This window comes from Lethenteron reissneri, chromosome 31, assembly GCF_015708825.2.
Source record: "Lethenteron reissneri isolate LAM-NWPU_2019-01 chromosome 31, ASM1570882v1, whole genome shotgun sequence".
NCBI classification, from domain to species: Eukaryota; Metazoa; Chordata; class Hyperoartia; order Petromyzontiformes; family Petromyzontidae; genus Lethenteron; species Lethenteron reissneri.
In genome coordinates this window covers 1992447-2012071 of record NC_083809.1, presented here as the reverse complement: position 1 = coordinate 2012071, position 19625 = coordinate 1992447, and the positions used below count along the sequence as shown (strand labels likewise).

The following is a 19625-nucleotide window of genomic DNA, read 5'->3' as shown; positions in this document are numbered from 1 at the left end:
GGCAGCTTTAACAGTGATTAATGCTCTTACATGGCTTGACAAATGGGCTTTTGCGATCCAAATCAAGAACGCCTTCTGTACCTTTTATGCCCAACTGAAATAAACTGAGGATTATTCCCTAAGTTTTTACATTGTCTTTATGGAGGTTTAGTAATAGGTTTTTACCCTTTTATTTATCTGGCAACAAAACTGACACCTTTATACAAGGGATCATGTTTGCATTAACCACAACACTTGCGGTCAAAATGCAAACAAAAAGAAAACTCTGATAATGTATGCACTGTCCTTGAAATTGATTGGTCCACACCCGAGACAGTTTTTCTTAGAGCCTAGTCTCACATGGTGTTCGACCAGATGATGCCAAAAGGCGCATGGAGGTTATCTAGTAGCAACTATGCATGTCATGAAGCAAGGGTTCATCGATTAAAATCCATTATTACACTATGCTATGTGCATGTTATCTAGATCTCGATAATTATATACGATTTCTGCGAATTATGACAATGATGGGGCAATATTATAATTAGGTTGAGGGAAGGAGACAGTACTGAAACAATATCAAATTAAAAACTACCAATGAAATGGTAAAAAGGAGATAACAAAATAATAAATAGCTGAATCTGATTTGCAACCACGAACCATGACAACTGATTGAATCTCTGTGGGGTGGGAGGGACATTGAATCGTTACATGTCGAGTGGCAACTCCACTTTACGATCGAGGTCAGAGTAATGTAATGAGCACAAGACACAGCACGCACTTCCATCGCTGTTTTATTTCCAGACGCGGTCATCCCTGTCTCGATGAGCCCCCTCAAGATGAGGGGCTCCAAGAATGCACAGCTTGACAGCATTATCGTCAAATTGTATGTACGCTGCTTGGCCTGTTGGCACCATTCCAGTCTGCAGATTCTCTGAAAGCATCGTCTTTTTATTGCAGTTCTCAAGGTATATTTCAAACGTTTTCTGACATCATTTTTTGACATGTCACACAATATTTATGCCATTACTTTCTGGGGCAGGTATGATGAATAAAGTCTCATTTTTGTTAAATGCGAGTGAAATGTAGGTGCATGAAGCTCACGTGAATATACCAGCGTAAAAGATGGGCTGATCTTTTAAGTCGAGGCTCCCCTCGATCGGATCTTGACCCACATTCGCAGCAAGCCTCGTCAAACACCCCAAATCTCCACAACACATGCAAGGATGCCCAATCTCCGAGCCTCTCGGGTCATTTCAGCTGCTCAACGAATTGTTACAGCCACTGTGCGCTGCTCGGTGTACCCAGAGAGATAGCATTTGGATGTCCCCTTTTGCGAGACAAATAAAATCCCATAACAGCAGTGGTAACTGCAGCCAATTGAGAGGATGGCCAGTGTGACTATGTTAGATTTGTTAAGAAATGCTTTGTAGACTGTCAGGTTTAGTAATTAAACGCTCATTATTTATCACGGCTGTACCAATGCCGGACTGAGAAACACAGGAAAGTGTCCCTTTAAGCCAAGCCGACAAGTTGCCACCAATTATATACCCTCACAAAATAAAACCTGTGACTAGCATATCGGCCACTAATTTGGCAACGATGTAAACGACGCAAACAAAAAAAACCGCGTACACTCGTTACACGCAATTTCCTTTAAAAACGCTGCCGAGCGTCGATAAAAATGCTTTGCGTGCACATTTTGAGTCCGTGAAGTTTGAAATCCATGAAGTTAGTGTCACGGAGGGCCGGATGTGAGCACGGGCGAGCTGGAGCGATCAAGCAGGGGCTTTCGTGAGCACGAGCGCCGGGGCCTGCACGCGGAACCGCTTCGCGTTACTTCTTCTTAGGCTGCGACGGCGTGTTGAACTTGAAGAAGATGATGTCTCCATCCTCGACGACGTAGTTGCGTCCCTGCTGCCTGTACTTGCCAGCCCCCTGCACGCACAGCAGTGCGCAAAGCATTGCAGAGCAGCGTTGTCATGGTGTCGGAAATCTGAGACCGCGAGCACCGGTGAACATTTGGATTGTGACTGTGCGTAACTTTAAAGCACTGCGTCACGACGGAAGTCACTTGAAGGGATCTCAGAGGTAGCTCTGTGAGATCTGCTTCCATGGACCGTTTTCTAACATGAAGAGTTGTAATAGGACAATCGGGATAAAACTGTGGGGAAATTATAACAAAAAATACTGTGTCGTCATGCATATATTGTGCGATATCAAAATAGAGCGGTAAGAGTCCCATTGATGCTGTGCTCTCTGATCGTTGTACAATACTTGAGGCACAATAATTGGATGCCATTCTTTTGGCAATGCAAAAAATATGTAGTACAGCGTTGGCGATGGTGCACAAGCAAAAATGATAAAAAAAACTCAAAACATTCGTCAATAACGCTGCTGTAAAGAGGAAAATGTATGTAATAGGTGACGTTTCGTGTATGGGCATTCTTCACAACCGAGAGAGAATTTTCTCTGTTAGGAAGCAAGGCCATTGGATTTGGCGAACTCGAGCATTGGAGACAAATAAATCAGTGTCTGAACAACACTGAAGTTGTTTGCTTCTCAAGGACAGATGAAGTGCAACATGCTACAAAGGACAAGAAAATATGGAGATCCAAGACTGTCAACCCCCACATTCAGGATGACACATTATCTATATATATAAAAGGCACATTTGTGAATGTGTGTCCGAAATGTTTAGCATACTTCCCAACATGCAACAAACTTTAAATTTGGCATGTAGGTAGCTTCCAGACTGTACACAATGCAAAAAGTATAAAAATAGACTTTTGTAATTTGGGGGGGTGGGGGGGGTGCAATAATGTATATATCTTGCACGGCAAGTAAGCGGTGACGTCACATCTGTGATGTCACATCTGTGATGTCACCCGCATGCGGCAGCGTCACGCAGTGTGCCTGCTGACGTCACGCACCCCCCCCCCACCCTCCACGTAGGCCGTCTATTAATCCAAGACAAGAATCCAAGTCTCAGGCGAAGCTGGGTAGTAAAGCTAGTTACTTATATTTAAATATTCCAGATGAAAAGGTAACCCCACCTTGACAGCATTTTCTGAGCCTTCCTCTTTGAAGTCGTCATACTTCATGACTTCGGCCATGATGAATCCCTTCTCAAAGTCCGTGTGGATTTTTCCGGCCGCTTGAGGAGCCTTGGTTCCCTTCTGCAAGCGGAAGGAAGCGAACATCATCATCATCATCAACTTTAACACAGTTCATAATTCCCTCACGAAGCATGCAGCGGCCTACCCCCACACCAAGGGACTGCATGCGTTGTCATCATTTGAGATAACGATTATAATTACGAATTAAATATTTCTCTTGCTTGCACCATCTCATTTGTACGATGGCTCAACATCTGTCTCGACTGTTGAGTATTTTCAACTGCTACGTATGCACAGCCTCATCTATTTATGTATGTTGAACTTGATAATTGATTCTTTACCCTTCTATCTGGCAACAAAACTGACACCTTTTTACAAGGAGTCATGTTTGCATAGACCGCAATACCTGCAGTCATAAATACAAACAAAAGAAATAACTCTGATAATGTGCACTGTCCTTGAAGTTGATTGGTCCAGACTAGGCTCGAAGGAAAGCTGTCTCGGGTGTGGACCAATCAACTTCAAGGACAGTGCACATTATCAGAGTTATTTCTTTTGTTTGTATTTATGACTGCAGGTATTGCGGTCTATGCAAACATGACTCCTTGTAAAAAGGTGTCAGTTTTGTTGCCAGATAGAAGGGTAAAGAACCAATTATCATATTTTTTACTGGCAAATGAGGTCCCCATAGTGTATATGTTAAACTTCTTTCATACCGCACGTAGCCAATTGTGCTAATTGGAAGTGCGATTAGTCTCAACTCCCTGTACACTGTTTTGTCCACACTGTCTTGTGTAAACCCATCTCTTTGTACTGTCTGTGTCATGTGTGCCCTTTGTAATGTATGGATTACCATCTGTCTTCGTTTGTACTGATTTGTTTGTACGGTCTTGTATGTACTTCCTTGTACTCTGTACCTGGGCTAAACCATCTTGTTTGTTTCGCCTTCATAATGTATCATTTGTACCCTCTCTTTAACACCACGTCTCGGTTGTTTTATATAAAAAAAATTAAGAGCATAAGGTAAACTATTTACAAAAAAAAGCGTGATTCTAAAACAATCGATTCTTACACGTACAATTCAATGCGTGCATGGTCAGTGCAGGAATCAATTTTAATCAATGAATCCCCATGAGATCTCCTCTGGGACTCGTTGGTGAATGGGCCCGGGACCCCTCCCACCCTCCCCTCCCCCCCAAGGATGCCCTGGGACCCATTGTAGATCTTTGCCCCCCCAAGGATACCCCAGGACCTTATTGGGTGCTGTCCCGGCTGTCACTGGAGCTTGGCGTCATTGTTGTTTGGACCTGAGTTGTGCTGCAGTGCTGCCCTCTCTCCTCTCTCCCATGTTTCCCTACCCTGACACCCAAACTGGCTTCTATTCTTTATGTTCACAGCTGCGTCTTGAGACACGACTGCATTTTTGACGCTACGCCAATTCTAACTGTAGTCGTTGTTTTTGTACCACTCTCTTTGGCCAGGCACGGCTGACTCACCCGTATGGTCCACGCCCTGACCTCGTCGGGTCCCGCCGTGAAGAAGTACTCGAGCTGCAGGGCCGCGTATCCCGTCTTGATGATCTTTGTCAGAGCGCTGGGCACACATGGGAGGAGAAGAGTGAGCAGATTTGTAAACATGACGTGACGCCTACACCAACAGCACAGGCATCAATGTCAAAGCCATCCCTGGAGCGTGTTCGCTTCAGATTCGTTTGTAAACAGGAATTAAAAGGGAAACATAATACTTTTATCATCAGCCAATGATAAAGGCTTCCCCTCAATATTCAACCAATACACTGCAGCTCACAACACTTTGCTTTCTGCCTCTTCCCTCACACTGCTCCATGTTAGAATTCACTCCCGACGTCACTTTTCTGAAGTTCCTATAACCTTACCCAATTCAAGAAAACGTATTAACTGTTATCTATTCCAACTTTAATAGTGCTGGTTGCCGCTGGCGTTTTATGGGCCTTCAGGCTTTATGCTTTGCAACCGTGATATAAATCACTGGATGCCCAGCCACCTGCTGGTCCCGGACACACAGTTCCACTCCTGGGCCAGGGATCGCACCTGGTGGTCTTGACCTCGGTCAGGTACTTCTCCTTCTCCTCGTCCGTCATCTCCTGGAGTTTGAGCTCAAGCGCGCCGCTGAAGGGGATGAGCACGGCACCGGGGTCGTTCTTGTCCACCCACTCCTTGATTTTGATCAACCTGCGGCGCAAGCGAGATTCACAAGCAAGCACGCGCACGCAATAATTAGGAAATCTCGCGACTGCGCCTGTCTTTTTACAAAGTGTTTAATTAGCAGCATGGAAGCTAATGGGTAGCTGTGAAGCCAAATTCATTTGACTATTTTAAAGCAATCCTCTTGACCCAGTGTGTCTCTCCAAGCTTTGGGCAAATCTTTGGTTAATTTGCCCAGTTTTCAAGAGAGAAAGTCCCGAGATGAGCGACACGCATTTACAATGCAGGTTCGCTCATACTGGACCATGTTGACGAGAGTTATCATCGATGAATGGACAGAGGTAACACGTAAACATTTAAAACCTTAGTTTGGAAAGCGTTAAAAAGGCAAGGTTTCTACATTCGGTCTTACTGTTGATATAGGAAAGACCAATAAATGAACGCTGAGTGAGGTGGGTACACGGCATGCAAGAATCGTGTGGTTATCACCAAGCCTAGTTGCCTTTGTCTCCTGAGACAACACACTACACGAAGTACATTTTATGGCTGTATCGACCTAGAGGAAGCCCAGGACTGGTTAAAAAATCTGCCACTTATTGGTCATGAGTCACCGGGTTAGCAAAGCAGTGCGCTAACCACATCACTACCGCTCCCCATACCTCTCCCCACACAAACACATATGCCAATACCCGCCATTCGCCATTACGTGACGGTGACGTCACCACAGCGCCTGTGCCCAGGCCAGGTGCACTTTGAGGCCACGTGAAGTGTCGAAGGCTTACCGACACAAATACACACACACATACGCTAGAAGACAAAGATCCCCCGAATAGCCTTAACAGACTATTGCGACAAGTGCTGTTAGTGAGCCCCTATGAAGGTTGGCATGGTACATGAGGGTGTGGGTGGCTTACACCACACCTGGTCGCATTTGTCTCCCCAGTGGAAATGTTTACACATCGCACCAGGTACGGCCGGGTACGGGTAGCCGGATGAGCCGGGTATCGGGTAGGGTACGGGTATCGGGTACTCGGTTGCGACCTCTGCCGTGGATCTCCCATCCGCTCTCGGCGAGGCTCACTTGTTTAGCCGCTGCAGTGACAGCGGCCACCTGCAGGTGGCACCAAGCGTATGAGGGAATCCGTTGAGCACTTTGACTCGAAACTCTCAAGAGTGAGTGGTCACATTCAAGCACACGTTCACAGTATGTGTGTTTGTATACCAATAATTTGGGTCCGTCAGCCTACCACACCTGGGTCTGTTCCATGACCTCTTGTCAGCGAGCCTTCGACACTTCACGTGGCCTCAAGTACACCTAACCTGGCACAAGCGCTGTGCTGACGTCACCGCCACTTTGTGACAAATGGCAGCTGTTGCTGTTGTTGCCGTTGTTGTTACACACATAGTACGTCTACACCAATAATCAAAATAAGACTTAATGTTTATGCACGCCAATTCAAGTAAAATCACACAGCTTGCAAATATAATCTCATGCCCTAATCTAGATGGCATGGGCCCTGGTGCAAAGAATGAAATGGGGCCCACTATCCAATTTAGCCTGGTGGCTGGGCGCCTCCGGCCCGACTACTCAAATCCCATCCCAACGCTCACGAGCTGTTAAACTCCCTTCCTAATACCGCACGACGGTTCACAAAAGCTGGAAAAAAACATCCCTCCGCCCGCCCGCACACTATCACTGCAAACGCACTCACTACCCTCGCTCATCCCGACATTAACACACTCGCTCGCACGCACACTCGCTCGCCCGCACACTCACTCGCCCGCACACTTTAGCGTATTCACTTCACTCACGCATTCACTCAACACGCTCGTTCGCTCGCACATTCGCTTCACTCACACTAGCCCGCTCACCTGGAAGCTCACTCACACATTAATTCACGCGCTCACTGGCTCGCTGGCTCACTTCCTCGTCCCCGTAGAGATTTACGAGGTGTGCAGCGCAGGCGTGACACCGACCAACAGCTTGCTCTGGCGAGCGGAATCGATTTATAAGCGAAATGAAGAGAGACCTCTGCACCCCGGTTCTCATTGTGAGGTCACGGGGGGCCAAAAGGGCGCTTGGCATTCGAACGGCAGGCGCGTGACGAGGCACGGGGAGGGGCAGCACCGCCAAGCGGCCGTTTCATCACCGCAAGCTCCCCTGCTAAGCAGGGCTCCTCGTTTATTTGTCTCGACTGACCTTAACCAGGAGAGTGGTGGTAAAATGTCACCGCTTCAGTGAACTAACGTGATAAATAACAAGGTTAGATACAAAAATAAAAACGGAAATCGTGTTCTTTTTAAAATAACGCTGAGGAACAAAAAGGAATATATCAATATTCAGCTGACTGGCCTTATTCAAGTCGAAGGCCTCTTGGGCAAATTGTCCTGATTCTTCTTTCTTTCACGGTGACAAAATATTAATCAAGCAAAAAAAAAATGCAGTGTGGTGGCACAGTGGCTAGGGCATAACACTACGATCTCGATTTCCTAGGTTCGACTCCTGACCATAGCAAACAAAAAATAAATCTATCCTGATCACGATAATGATAAGAATTATTCAACCCTTTTTCAATAAACTGCGGGATGAAGATCTCCCCATGTCGTGTCCGTCAAGGAAGCTGTTTGATCATACTTCACCACACTGGTCGGTGTGGGCTGGTGAAAGGGGCACGGTCGTAGTGGTTAGTGCACTGCACTGTGAGCCCGGTGACCTGAATTCAATTCTCATGGGTAGACCGAGCCTTACAGCGTCTGGAGATGCGTTTATACTTTTACACACTCTTTATCTCCAAACTGCATCGTATTACTTCGCCGTTATCGTCGCGACTACTGCATTAATAGCGGGGACGCAGACGGACGTCAATTGTAACAAACAGCGGTTGTGCAAATTGGCACAGTTAACAAGTTGCAAAAGGTGTAATTGTTAGAATGACGAAGCCGGGCTTTAATTTACACCAATGCTAATGGCCAAACGGTAAATTACTAACAGTGCTGCCACTGATGATAGCGACGAAGGACAGCGCCGATCCGCCCGACCTCCGGCTGCGTCCCCACTACCGCGGAAGTACCCTCCGCTCGTCACGCGCCGCCCCAAACCCCCCCTCGCTCGACGACACGGCGCAAACAGAGCCATTAGCTCCAACCACCACCTCCTCCGCCGCCCCCCCCCCCCAAACCGTTAAAATTTAATCATCAAGCCCGGCACTCGGCACACCTGCGCCACAGCGTCAACACGACAGCCATGCGACAAACGAGCGCGCTAATAATCAGTCTCCCCTCCCTCCTCGGCTCTTGTGCAGGAATTCCGCCGGTGAAAAATATTGAGCCTTAAGTAGCCTCTTCCAATCCATTTAAGTGCGGCTTGTAATTTGGGTTTGTTTTGGGCAGTTCATTTAGGGAGCCGCGGGTTATTGTCTCACTGGGACGGGCAGCGGGCAGGGAAGGGGATTAGAGCCCCGGGTAATAAAGCGGCTACCGATAATGAAGCTTCATCTGGAGTATCCATCAGCGGGGAGCACTGACCCACACGAGCGTGGCTTTGCTGAAACAACCGCTAGATGATAGGGAGCGGCGGGGGACAAAAAAAGAACAAAAAACAAGTGCGCTTTCTGTTTTGTTGGTTAACCGTTTTCCATCCGACGGCACAGACAGCCAGTCCCCGGATCCATCCACTCGGTTGGCAAAGCAGCCCCAATAAATTGACGTGCCGTCTTAAGTTTGTTTAAACGCACGCCATTATTCAGAAAGATTCTTGGTAACTTAGTTATGGTTATTCAAATCAGGAAAAGCAACGGTAGAACACGATCACGTTATTACGTGTTAGTATCTGCCGTCGGGCATTTGTCCATTTTGTCTACGCGTTCTCGTGAAATTCGTGAACTGGGCCCGAAGTCAGCGGCGGTGTGGCGATGTGTCGAGGATCATATGCAGCGCCGTATTTCAAAAGCCTGAGTGGCAACGGCTTCGGTGCACAACTTACAAAGAGTTTTTGTCGGGCGTCAAGTTCAATTACTGGAAAAGGCACAAACTCGGCGACAGAAATCTATAGCGTTAAGCGAGCGAGTGCGTTAAGACTATATTACCCCCCGCGCGTGCACTTGTCTGAATGATTTTTTTCCCCAAGCGCACTCAACAGAAGGGACGATATTGACAAAACAAAGGAGCCACTTTGCAAGACAGAGGGAGGACGAGCGGCACGCTAAGAGAGCGAGAGACAAAGAGAGACAATGAAGGAAAATTTGTCGACTTGTGCACACGCGCGTGCGTGCGCGACAACCCCACGCGTCCTCTCTCCCCCACACAAGGCGTGGTGGCGGTGCAGCACAGCCAGGGTTACAGATCACATGATCTAACATCTGCCCGGACTCCCGTTGGGCCTCGGCTGTTCATTCATCAGCGGAGAGATTGTGAGGAGTGCGACGGTCCCATCACTCTTATCGCCCTGACGTGCCCTTCCTCTCTCCACGTCTCCTCCGCTGACGGCTCCTCATATAATCACCCCAAACTGCTGCCCCCACCCCTGCTGAACACCCCCCCCCCCCACTGGAGCCCCCTCCACCTTCCTCATCCACCCCTACTCCTTCAACCCAAATGAGTGGCTCAGCCCACCCGCCTCCCCCACACCCACCCCCCACTGCCCCCCACACCCACCCACCGCCCCCCCCACGATGCCGTTTATTGACTGGGCTCCCGCTCCCGTTGCGGTGAGGGACGCGGGTCGCGCCACAGGCCGACGTGTTGCCGATTTCCCTGCCGGAACGTCCGCTCGCTCGTAACGTTCCGCTTGCTCGTAACGGCCAAGTAGCGGCCGGGAATATGTGTCGTGGACCCTCCAACGGCTGGACGGAGCCGACTGTCGGCGCGTTCGCCAGTTAGCGCAGAAACGGCAGTTGGATTCCCTGCTGCTGCTGCTGCTGCCGCGGACTACATTTACATGCATGGGAAAATCGGGAACTAAATTGCATGATTGTCGACCTGGATGTAAAAAGAGCAGGACTAACGATGAGATGTCCTCCATAAGAGGTTTTTGGGGATAGATCGCGTAAATATGTGTCGTTAAACCCGCCACCACCCGACAGCCAATTATTAAGGTGCGTCACGTAAACAGAAGATGCCAATTCGTTACGAGTACAGCACATCAGTGTGTTGGAGAGTAAACCCACAACATTTACCATACGAGTGCATTTCCTACTAGCATTGTACATCCATAGATGTACGAGTTTGCGTATAGGGTAAACTGGCTTTTTGTTGCCCATTCTCAATTCTGCGTACAACCCAATACAATTTGATTAATCAAGCTTTTAAATTAAGCCACATGTCACGAACCTGTAGAGAAACCATAGGCATATTCAGATCACATCTCACTTTGATTAGTCTAACATTAAATACGAATGCAGGAAACGTGAATCTGTCTCAAGGGCCCTACGATATAAAATGTGATTGAAAAAATACTATGGCTTTAGTCACAGTCCCGACGGAAGCTCATTTACATCTTTCTACAGGGTTTCCATTGTAGAATTATTACAATTAGCAGTTTGAGCTAGGCTAATTAAATTATACAAACCCACTTGGAAGACGCTTTTATCCCTTTACACTTGCACAATACAACATACACGAATCTGGCCTTCATCCAGCAGTGGATGGATTACAGTGGATGATGATGATGATCATCATCATGACAATGATGATGAAACCTGCACTTGTGCGACGTGGCATTGGCGAGACTCGCCGCATCGAGATTTCAGAGTCCCAGGCGTTCGTCAGCGCCGCTGCTGTGACCGTTCGGGAACGCTTCCGTTACGTTCGACCGCACCGCTCAGCTGCCACCAATGACGGGGAAGGGGGGGGGGTGGTGGAGGGACGCCCCCGACATAAATCCCACCCAAAGTATCTCCCCCGCGCACGCCGAGATGCGAGGGGCGCGCGGAGAACCGCCTCGCAATTTCCGCAAATAAAAAAGCGGCGCACCCACAACTCGAGAGGAGGACCCTTTCAAACTTTGCCGCCTGATAAATGCAAAGGTGTCCCTGCACTCCCTCCCAGGCTTCACCCTCCTCCTCCTCCGTTTGTTTCCCCCAAACGCGACGCACGCACGCACACGGGGGGGAATCGTGTGCGCAGATGCGATATAGCGCTCGGCGTGCTCAATTTCTCGGCACGTCATCTTTCAGCGGAGTCTGAAAATGTTCCCCCCGCTCCCTGTGCTCAATGAAAGGAGCCTTTTTTGTGTGTGTGCGTTTCGTGTCAAGCAAGTGCTGTACATCATTTTCATGCCCTGTAACACAAGCCCAGTATTGTCATTTCAGATGGAATCGCCGGTTATTTGCCGCTGCCGCCACTGCTATGGTTGTTACCGCTCTCAAACTTGCTCCTTTTTTTCCCCATCCTCGTCTTTTATCACGACGTTTTTTTCGAAAACCTTTGTTTGTCCCCCGTGCGATGAGATGCTCTCGGTTTATCGCGTGAGCGGCTGGCTCTAAACGAGACGGTGTCGGGGCGCCGACAGTGAAACTTAGTTTGCAAATGGATAAACAAAGTAATTGCGTTGTTCACAGACTCGGTGGGGCTCATCGAGGCTACCTTGAGTAAACAAAGAACGAGGGCCCTCCATGAATGTAGATGAGCCCCAGCAGTTCTATGCCTGCAAACACTTGTTCACAACAAGACACCGTACACAAGCGCACACACAGAAGCCACGATGCCCCAATGAACCTTATGGTGAGCACCTACTTTAGCGAGCGCCTACTTACAACACCACAAGCTCACACAGAGTACTATCTCACAAAACAAACAAAGAGAAAGATCCCCAATATAGTCTTATCCGACTGTTGGGGCAAGTGCTGTTAGAGGACACCTATGAAGGCCGGCACGGTACACGAGGGGTTGGGTGGCCAGTACTACGCCCGGCCGCCTTTGTCTCCCCAGTGGCGATATTTTACACATCGCACCAGATACTAATTTGAGGCTGAGTCCACCTAGGGAAAGCCCAGGACCAGTTCAAAAGTTTTGCACCACTTCCCTCACACACTCGCTCTCGCACCACACACTCTCACACCACCCACTCTCACACTTCAGACTCTCTCACATACGTGTCCACTCGACCACCGATGGCCCAGTGATGCTGCTGCTGCTGGAGTTGCCTTCTCAGCGGGACGTGGAGAAGCAACCGGCGCCACCAGCAGCAACTGCGAGTCTCTAATTGGACGCGGCACCGGCACAAAGCTGTTGACTCCGGGGAAACGACAACAAAAAGAAGAGGGGTGGTCGTGCATGACGCACGCACACACGCGCACACACGCGCACGAGCAAGCGAGAGGGACAGCAGGGCCTAACATCTGTGCCTTCGCCCGCGGGAGTGACGGGCTTTTCGTTTTTTTCACGCTGCCGAGACCACCGCGGCGACGACGCGCAAACGCCCGCCTGGGACGGACGTTCAAAGCCTCGGCACCCAGGGGACGAGGTCGCGGATCCCACCGGCTGAGGGGCACGGCTGTCCCTTTAAATTTCGCGAGCCAGCCGGGCGGGCCGATAAGCCCCAGTCGGGCCGTGGGCTGTAGCGCTCTTGACGGTTGGCGCACAAAGAGCAGCGGGTTTATTTGTAGATGCTTTCCAGATATTGCGTTAAATTCAATTTCGCCTCTTCAGAAGCAGAACATCGGTCGTGATGAGATGTCTATTTTGCAAGGGAGACCAGGGAATGCGGTTCACTCTCCATTATCCGTGGGCGGCTTGCACAGGTTGAGGATTAAAAATGCTTGCGAGAAAAAAATATGGGTGCATGCTCGTTTAGTTATTAAACACTTTTAACTTTTAGTCCATTACTCTTTGTACACACAATTGCAAGTGAACCCATTATTTTAAGAAGGAATAATACGACTGTACGTCTTCACACCAATTCTACTCCCAGTCTATGCAAGAAAACCAATGTGTTTACAGCCAGACGTGTGTTTTGCGTTATCTGTGATTTTGTTTTATTCAGCTCCCCCCTGCCCCCCCATTACCTGAAATAACTGATGGCTAATCGTAAGTAGAAGGAAGGAAATGTTGAGAGTAATCATGAGTTATTCATTTATATTTACAATTTGGTTCATGAAGCCGCGATCAATCATGGGACCGAGGCTCTGTTGGATTTTAAACCGTGGCTTTTGCACGAAGATTTGCGGTTGTAAATTGGTATTGATTTACTTGCACCCTTGTTTGTATTTGTGATAATAGTGGCTGGTGCAGCAGTCGGTTCAAGCGCACAGAGTTGGACCAATGTGGAAACATCAACATACGTAAATGCTCACGCTTGTTTGTATTTATCTTTTAAATGCCCGAGAAATATGCTGCGATAGACATTGAAATGAGTCATGCACGCACGCAGACACGTGAAAAATCCCTCTTCCTCAAATGAACTGGACGTGCACGCTCACCTATCGAAAGAGCATCCTGAATTGTGGTCGCATTTGTCAATCCGCCGCCGGATGAAAGCCTCGGCCACACCCTGCGAGTTGTGGAGGTGATTGTTTGGCGATACTTCACTATGCTGATCATCGAGGATTAGTGGATAGAGGAGCGCAGCGATATTATAATTTACATTTGCAAGGCGCATTCGATGCAAGGATCCCAAGTAGTCATGCGAGCAGAGACGACTTTGTGTTTAAGCTGCACGGCCCTCTGTTACCCAGAGCGTAGCCACACGGCCTAGAACAACCTCTTTGTGCACGGTGATTACCCATCCAGATCACACGAGTTCCGGCAAATCCCGGGTGATGATGTGGTGTAACAGGCAGTCACGGGTAGATGGTTAAAAAAATTAAATCCGAATTGTGCGTCGTATTATAAATCTTCAAAATAAACCCTCTGTGCATGTGTGCGTGTGTGTCTTAGCACACGCACGTTTTACTCACTCCTCGGCAAGTGGTCTGGATGCTCAATCACGGGCGCTCGCGCTGATTAAGTTAGCGCGGGGTCCTCGTTAGTAATTAGTGCTCTGCCTCGTACACGCGTGGGTGATTGAAAAGCTGCCGACGCGGGGTTGGACCGGAGGGTCCGTGCCGAAGTGACGCGGTCCCAATAATGGCACGGTGACCCCCGCGACATTGTGCAGCAACACACGGACTCGCCGGCACGAAAGCAGCAACCACGACGTGCCAATTCAAGGCCACGAAAACAACACTGCGCAGGAAACCATATTCTGATGCAACAACAAGCTACCACAACTCCTTGGTCCGCCACACAACCACCGTGACAACCCATTGCCCCACCAAAGTTTACTACGTTTGCAGTCTGAACCACTGACCCACTACGATACTGAACCACTGACCCACTACGGCCGAGGTGCAACTAATTATTCAACAGGCGCGCATGCGGACAGTGTATTTATGATATCCCAAACACGGTTAACCGGTTATCCGTATAATCAAGAGTTAACCGCGTCTAGAACCGCGCGGCAGTTCTCTGAGAGCCGAGAGCAGCAACAGCAGCAGTAACAAACGGCGAGAGCAAAACTAATTTTGATTTAATAAGTAAAGATCCTCGGCAGTGGAGAAGAGACCGGGTGGTCGAAATTTAATCCATAACCGTGGTCGCATTTCTTTCTCCTCCCCACCCCCCACCCAACAATGTCCGAGAGGATGGCTCTAGCGGGAGAGAGAGAGAGGCCGGGCGGAGAGCGGGCGAGCGGCACGCACGCGAGCGAGCGAGCGAGCGAGGCGGACGATTAATAGGATAGAGTCAGAGTTGAGAGACCCTCCGTGTCTCTGCGCAATCCATCACGCGTCCGCGAGGAGGGCCCATCGCTCTGCCGCCGCCGCCACCGCCATCACCTCCTGCCACCGCCGCGCTCGCCAATTTCTCCCGGGGACCGCCGGGTGGCGGGTGGGGGGAGCGCTAATGATGCTCGCCTCGCAAAAACGTTTACTTTCGCAGAGAGACGCGTCTGGGCTCGTGGGGGGGTCGGGGGAATAAAAATTATATTACGCATTCGTTGAGGACGACAGCATCGTAAAGATGCATGCACCAAGGATGACGCGCGTCGACCGATTTTCGGATGAATTGGGAAAATCGGGAAATCGGAAGGAAATTTCCCATCATCCGTCAAAAACGTTCTGTATCAGACTTATCGAAAGAATTTGATGTCACGGGAAGTTTCCTCACTTTCATGACGTTATATATCAGCACTTTTCAAGCCAAAAGTGTGTGTCACGTGGTATCGGGTGACATCACTTTTACACGCACAAAGACTCAGCACGGCCTTTTGAGAAAAGCATCGGAACGTCACGGGAGGGAACTACCCTGGAAGAGAAGCCGCAGAACCGCTTCAACAGCAGCCTCCCAACCAACCCATGAATAACGTTGCCTTCACACTGTGCCACGTGTCTATAGTTTCGACAAATTTAACTCGAAACACTTTAAATAGCAGAAGATATTTTCCTAGGCAGTCATTAGTGGCGCCATGGTGGCGAGATGTTAACTACCTCGCCTCGTATACAAGGGGTTGTGGGTTTGATCTCGACCCTGACGCCTGTTGTATATTTGGAGTTTGCATGTTCATTCTCCCTATCAACTGGATTTTTCTCTGGGTCCTCCGGTTTTTCCCTCTACATTTAGAATTAACAGGCATTGAAGGGTATTTGGTTGATATAAATTTCTACATGATAAGCCACTTAATTGAGCTATCATTTGTGGCCAGGTCGCTTCTGAAAAAGAGCTATAAAGCTCAGTGGGGGCCTTACCTGGTAAAATTAAAACTAGTTTAGTTTAGTTTTAGTATCTGGGATTACACAATTAATAACAAAGTCTCACCGAGTCTCTAGACTATTTCTCTGGAAGATCCTGCATTGGGATTCCATAAATGAGTATTTGATTTAATGTGGGAGAAAACCGGACAACCCAGTTATAGTCAGAAATTCAAGAATCCATCGTTGTGCTATAATCTTCTGGCTGCCTTGCAGCCCAAGCCAACGACTATCTGGTATTTCCAGGCAGTCTCCAATGCAACCCTGAAATGAAAATCACTCCACTTAAAAACAAGGTCGAGTCACGGGTGACTAAGACCTGGATTCACAAGTGATGCTGGTTCAGTGTCTATGACACGGGCAATAACATTAGCCCACTGAGCGCCACCTCCGCACTTTATTTAAACCCACAGGAGGCCTATTCCCTGCGTCACAAGTCAGGTTTTTAGTGTAGGTCTTTTTTTTTATTGCCGTAATGGTTAGCTCATTGAGAAGGAAATAAAATAGATGCTCAGGAAAACAGATGGGGGCGCTGAGTCAATATTTTGGCTCCGTCAGGACTTATCGCCATGTAAACATGGCGAGCCACTTTAATTAAAAAATTCGGACCCTTTGCACTTCTGCGCTCATGATCAGTTAAAGTAGCAGAGAGCAGTGTTTTATACGGCAATAATGCGAAGTGGCCAGGAAGTTTGTGCTGGAAATCCATTTAACGGCAGACAGTTCATTTACACGCTCGCTAACGGACTCGCTCCCCGGCTGCACATTGTTGTCCTTACCACCGCCGCTACCGCAGTTCAATTTACGAGTCTAACCCCACGCAAAGCGTGGAGCTGCGGCGCGAGTGACCTCACGCCTTCATCCATTATCCACCAGACGTTCCACAAATAAAATAAACGGTCATCATCGTCGCTCTCACCCGTGCAGGGGACACCCCCCTTCCCAGTGCAGGGTGGGAGGTGGGGGGGTGGCATAGAGCCGCAGCTATAGCACTCGGCAAGGCACAATTTAGTAATTGCCGGTAATTCTTCAAATTTGGCCGTGCCCCAGATACATAATGGCCTACAATTGCAAGCGATGCCGTGGGACCTTTAGCGGTCCGCGCTGCTTGGCAGGCGACACCGCTCGCTCGACGGTGGACGTGTTCACAGAGTGGAGGGGTATTATTTAGATGAATTGGAACGGGAAATATTGGAAATCACAGGCCAGAAAACTCGTTGGCTTGTTAGACCGGTCTTTAAGAGCACATTTTTGGCAATGCGAAGCGTAACTGGTCCCGCTGTTGTTTGCGAATACACCGACGTTAAGAATTAAGTGGGCCGGTGCTCCTAATTATTTTCAAACCGGAGTTGTACTTGGACTGCATCACTTCTTCTTTCGTACAGCTGATGCAGATGCAGAGTAACAACGCCAATTTCACATTCAGGTGGTCAAGCCAGACAACCGTATCAGGAGCAGCGGAGTATCGCTTTGTCTCTCTCCGATTTGTGGATCGGGAATTTCACCATTATATATTGTATGATCTGTTCTGGATGACTACAGTCGCACACTGCAGATTTTTCTTTCCATTTGTGCATCAGGTATTTGCATCTGCCATGGTTTGTGCGGATGTGGTTTAAGGTGGACCATGAGCTTCGCGGAAGGTCAAAATCAGGGATCTTCTGCTGTAGGGAGTTATTTTTAACTCTATGGCCTATAGTTTTGTCAGGTTGGCTTGCCCAGTTTTGCAATAACCATTGCCTCCTGCCATGCTTTTGGGCTGCATCTGGTTTTCATGGTTTTGGTGTACAGTTTTGGCAGCCATTCGAGTACCTGAGGGCCTAAGTGATGGGGGGATTCTAGGGGGATACCATCTCTACCGACAGCCTTGCCTTTCTTCATTGCAGCCAGACTCTGCCTCACTTCCTCTGTGCTGATGGCGGTGGGGTCTTGCGAAGAAATTGAGGACATTGTTTGGTGTAATTAGCGATGGATCTCTCGCTTGACGGTTTTTTTGTCTGGCAGTCCTTTTGTGTTCTCCACTGGTTTGGAGGCTACAGAGTTGGGAAAGACTCGTGCGGTCCGGTATTCTGTTGTGTTAGCAACATCCAGATGTTGGAGTAGGGCCCAAGCACGGCAGCTGGAGTCTGTGAAGTCCAGGCCCTTCAATTCACTCAATCCACCGCTGACGTCTGGCTGAGTCTAAAGACTCTAGCAGGGCATTTACAACTGGTTGTCCTGTTGGAACAGGTCCTGGGTTCCTTTTGTCCAGCAGAGAGTGGATTATTTCCGGATGCCTTTGGGGACGCTCTTCATGACGGCTGCAGTAAAGAGGCCAACAAAACGGTGACAACAAAAGTCTGGTATCGCGGGAATTCGACTCGCCAATCTTTCTACAGCCTCATTATAGTGGTCCCCAGTCAGCTTTGACCAGGTTCCTCATTGGTATTCGTTTTGACAGATTTCACTTCTGATACATGTACAGCCGCTTCGTCAATCCACTGCTGGATGACAGACTGCCCACACCGTGCGGGTCATGGGAGTTATTTTGACCTTACATCACCATGCTGGCAAGTGCCGGTTGGTGAAGGCGGGCAGCATAGACGTTGGCTCATGAATCACAATTAGTTGTGTGTGTGATTGTCAGTGCTGTGAGGGACGCTGGTTGTATGAACTCTTGGTAAAATTAGTCAACAACGATGATGAAGGAGATTGTGGTAATGACCGCCAAGTCATTACACTGGCAACAGAATAAATGTAAATACATTTTAAGTGTGCCAACATCTGCGTCCCCTCACCCCCCTCATGCATCAAATATACAATTACGCACTTGAGCTTTGGCAAGTAAAAATATATCATTTATAAAAAAAATCCTCAAGTAATTTTACCGCTCAACTTTTGCAATAGCGATTGTCATTCAAAAGGCAATTTCGCTCAAAATGCCACGTGCCAAATTAAGCAGAAGTCTTTTCGACGCAGTCCGAGGCTTGGCGTCGGAAATAAATTCATGTTAGCGCACCAGGCATTACAGAATGTGCACAGCCGCGCTCGTTGTGATTCTGTAGCACGTCCCGCCAACCCGCACAGTCCCAGGGCCTCGCTAGCAGACACGGGGTGGTGGTGTTTTTTTCTTCGTTTTTCACTCCACTTCTCTCCTGCCGCCACCCAAAAATACATCACTTTGCACGATATCACTGGGCCGAGCGGCACAACAGAAAGAGAGCGAGAGAGCGCGAGAGCGAGAGGGGGGTTTGGGGGGGGGTTGGAATAGAAAACAGCGGCAAATTAAAAAAGGCTCCACGGATCGATGGGGCTTGCGGAGCTATCCTCTCCATGGGCGATGCCGCCCCTGGGTCTGCCCTCTCGGCGCGAGCGGCTCGGCCCACATGGGCCGCACTTATCTCTCCACGGCCGCGGCCACAGCTGAGGGGGCGCGCGGAGGAGCGATGATGATGGTGGGGGCCGGCGGGAGGGAGTGGCAGGGGTTCAGGGACTCGCAGCTCCACGCGTCGTGCGGAGTCGCCACTCCGCCCGAGCGCAGCGGACGCTCGCGATGAGACACACCGCACGCGCTCGAGTGTGTGTATGTGCGTGTGTGAATGCCAGAACGTGGCGTCAGTGTCACAGTGGTTCGCACGCCG

At 49.0% G+C, this 19625-nt stretch overlaps 1 protein-coding gene across 1 annotated transcript in view; it reads right to left on the bottom strand.

The window, feature by feature from the left end:
• Nucleotides 1–757: 757 nt before the first annotated feature.
• The window catches only part of OLA1 (Obg like ATPase 1), a 67384-nt gene continuing 48516 nt past the window's right edge, over nucleotides 758–19625 (bottom strand). Inside the window, exons 8-11 of the mRNA XM_061563265.1 lie at nucleotides 5168–5308; nucleotides 4595–4691; nucleotides 3036–3158; nucleotides 758–1917 (exon numbers count right to left, since the gene is read on the bottom strand). Coding sequence (XP_061419249.1) covers nucleotides 1816–1917; nucleotides 3036–3158; nucleotides 4595–4691; nucleotides 5168–5308 — 463 coding nt within the window. The 3' untranslated portion in view covers nucleotides 758–1815. The remainder of the gene's footprint in view (nucleotides 1918–3035; nucleotides 3159–4594; nucleotides 4692–5167; nucleotides 5309–19625) is intronic.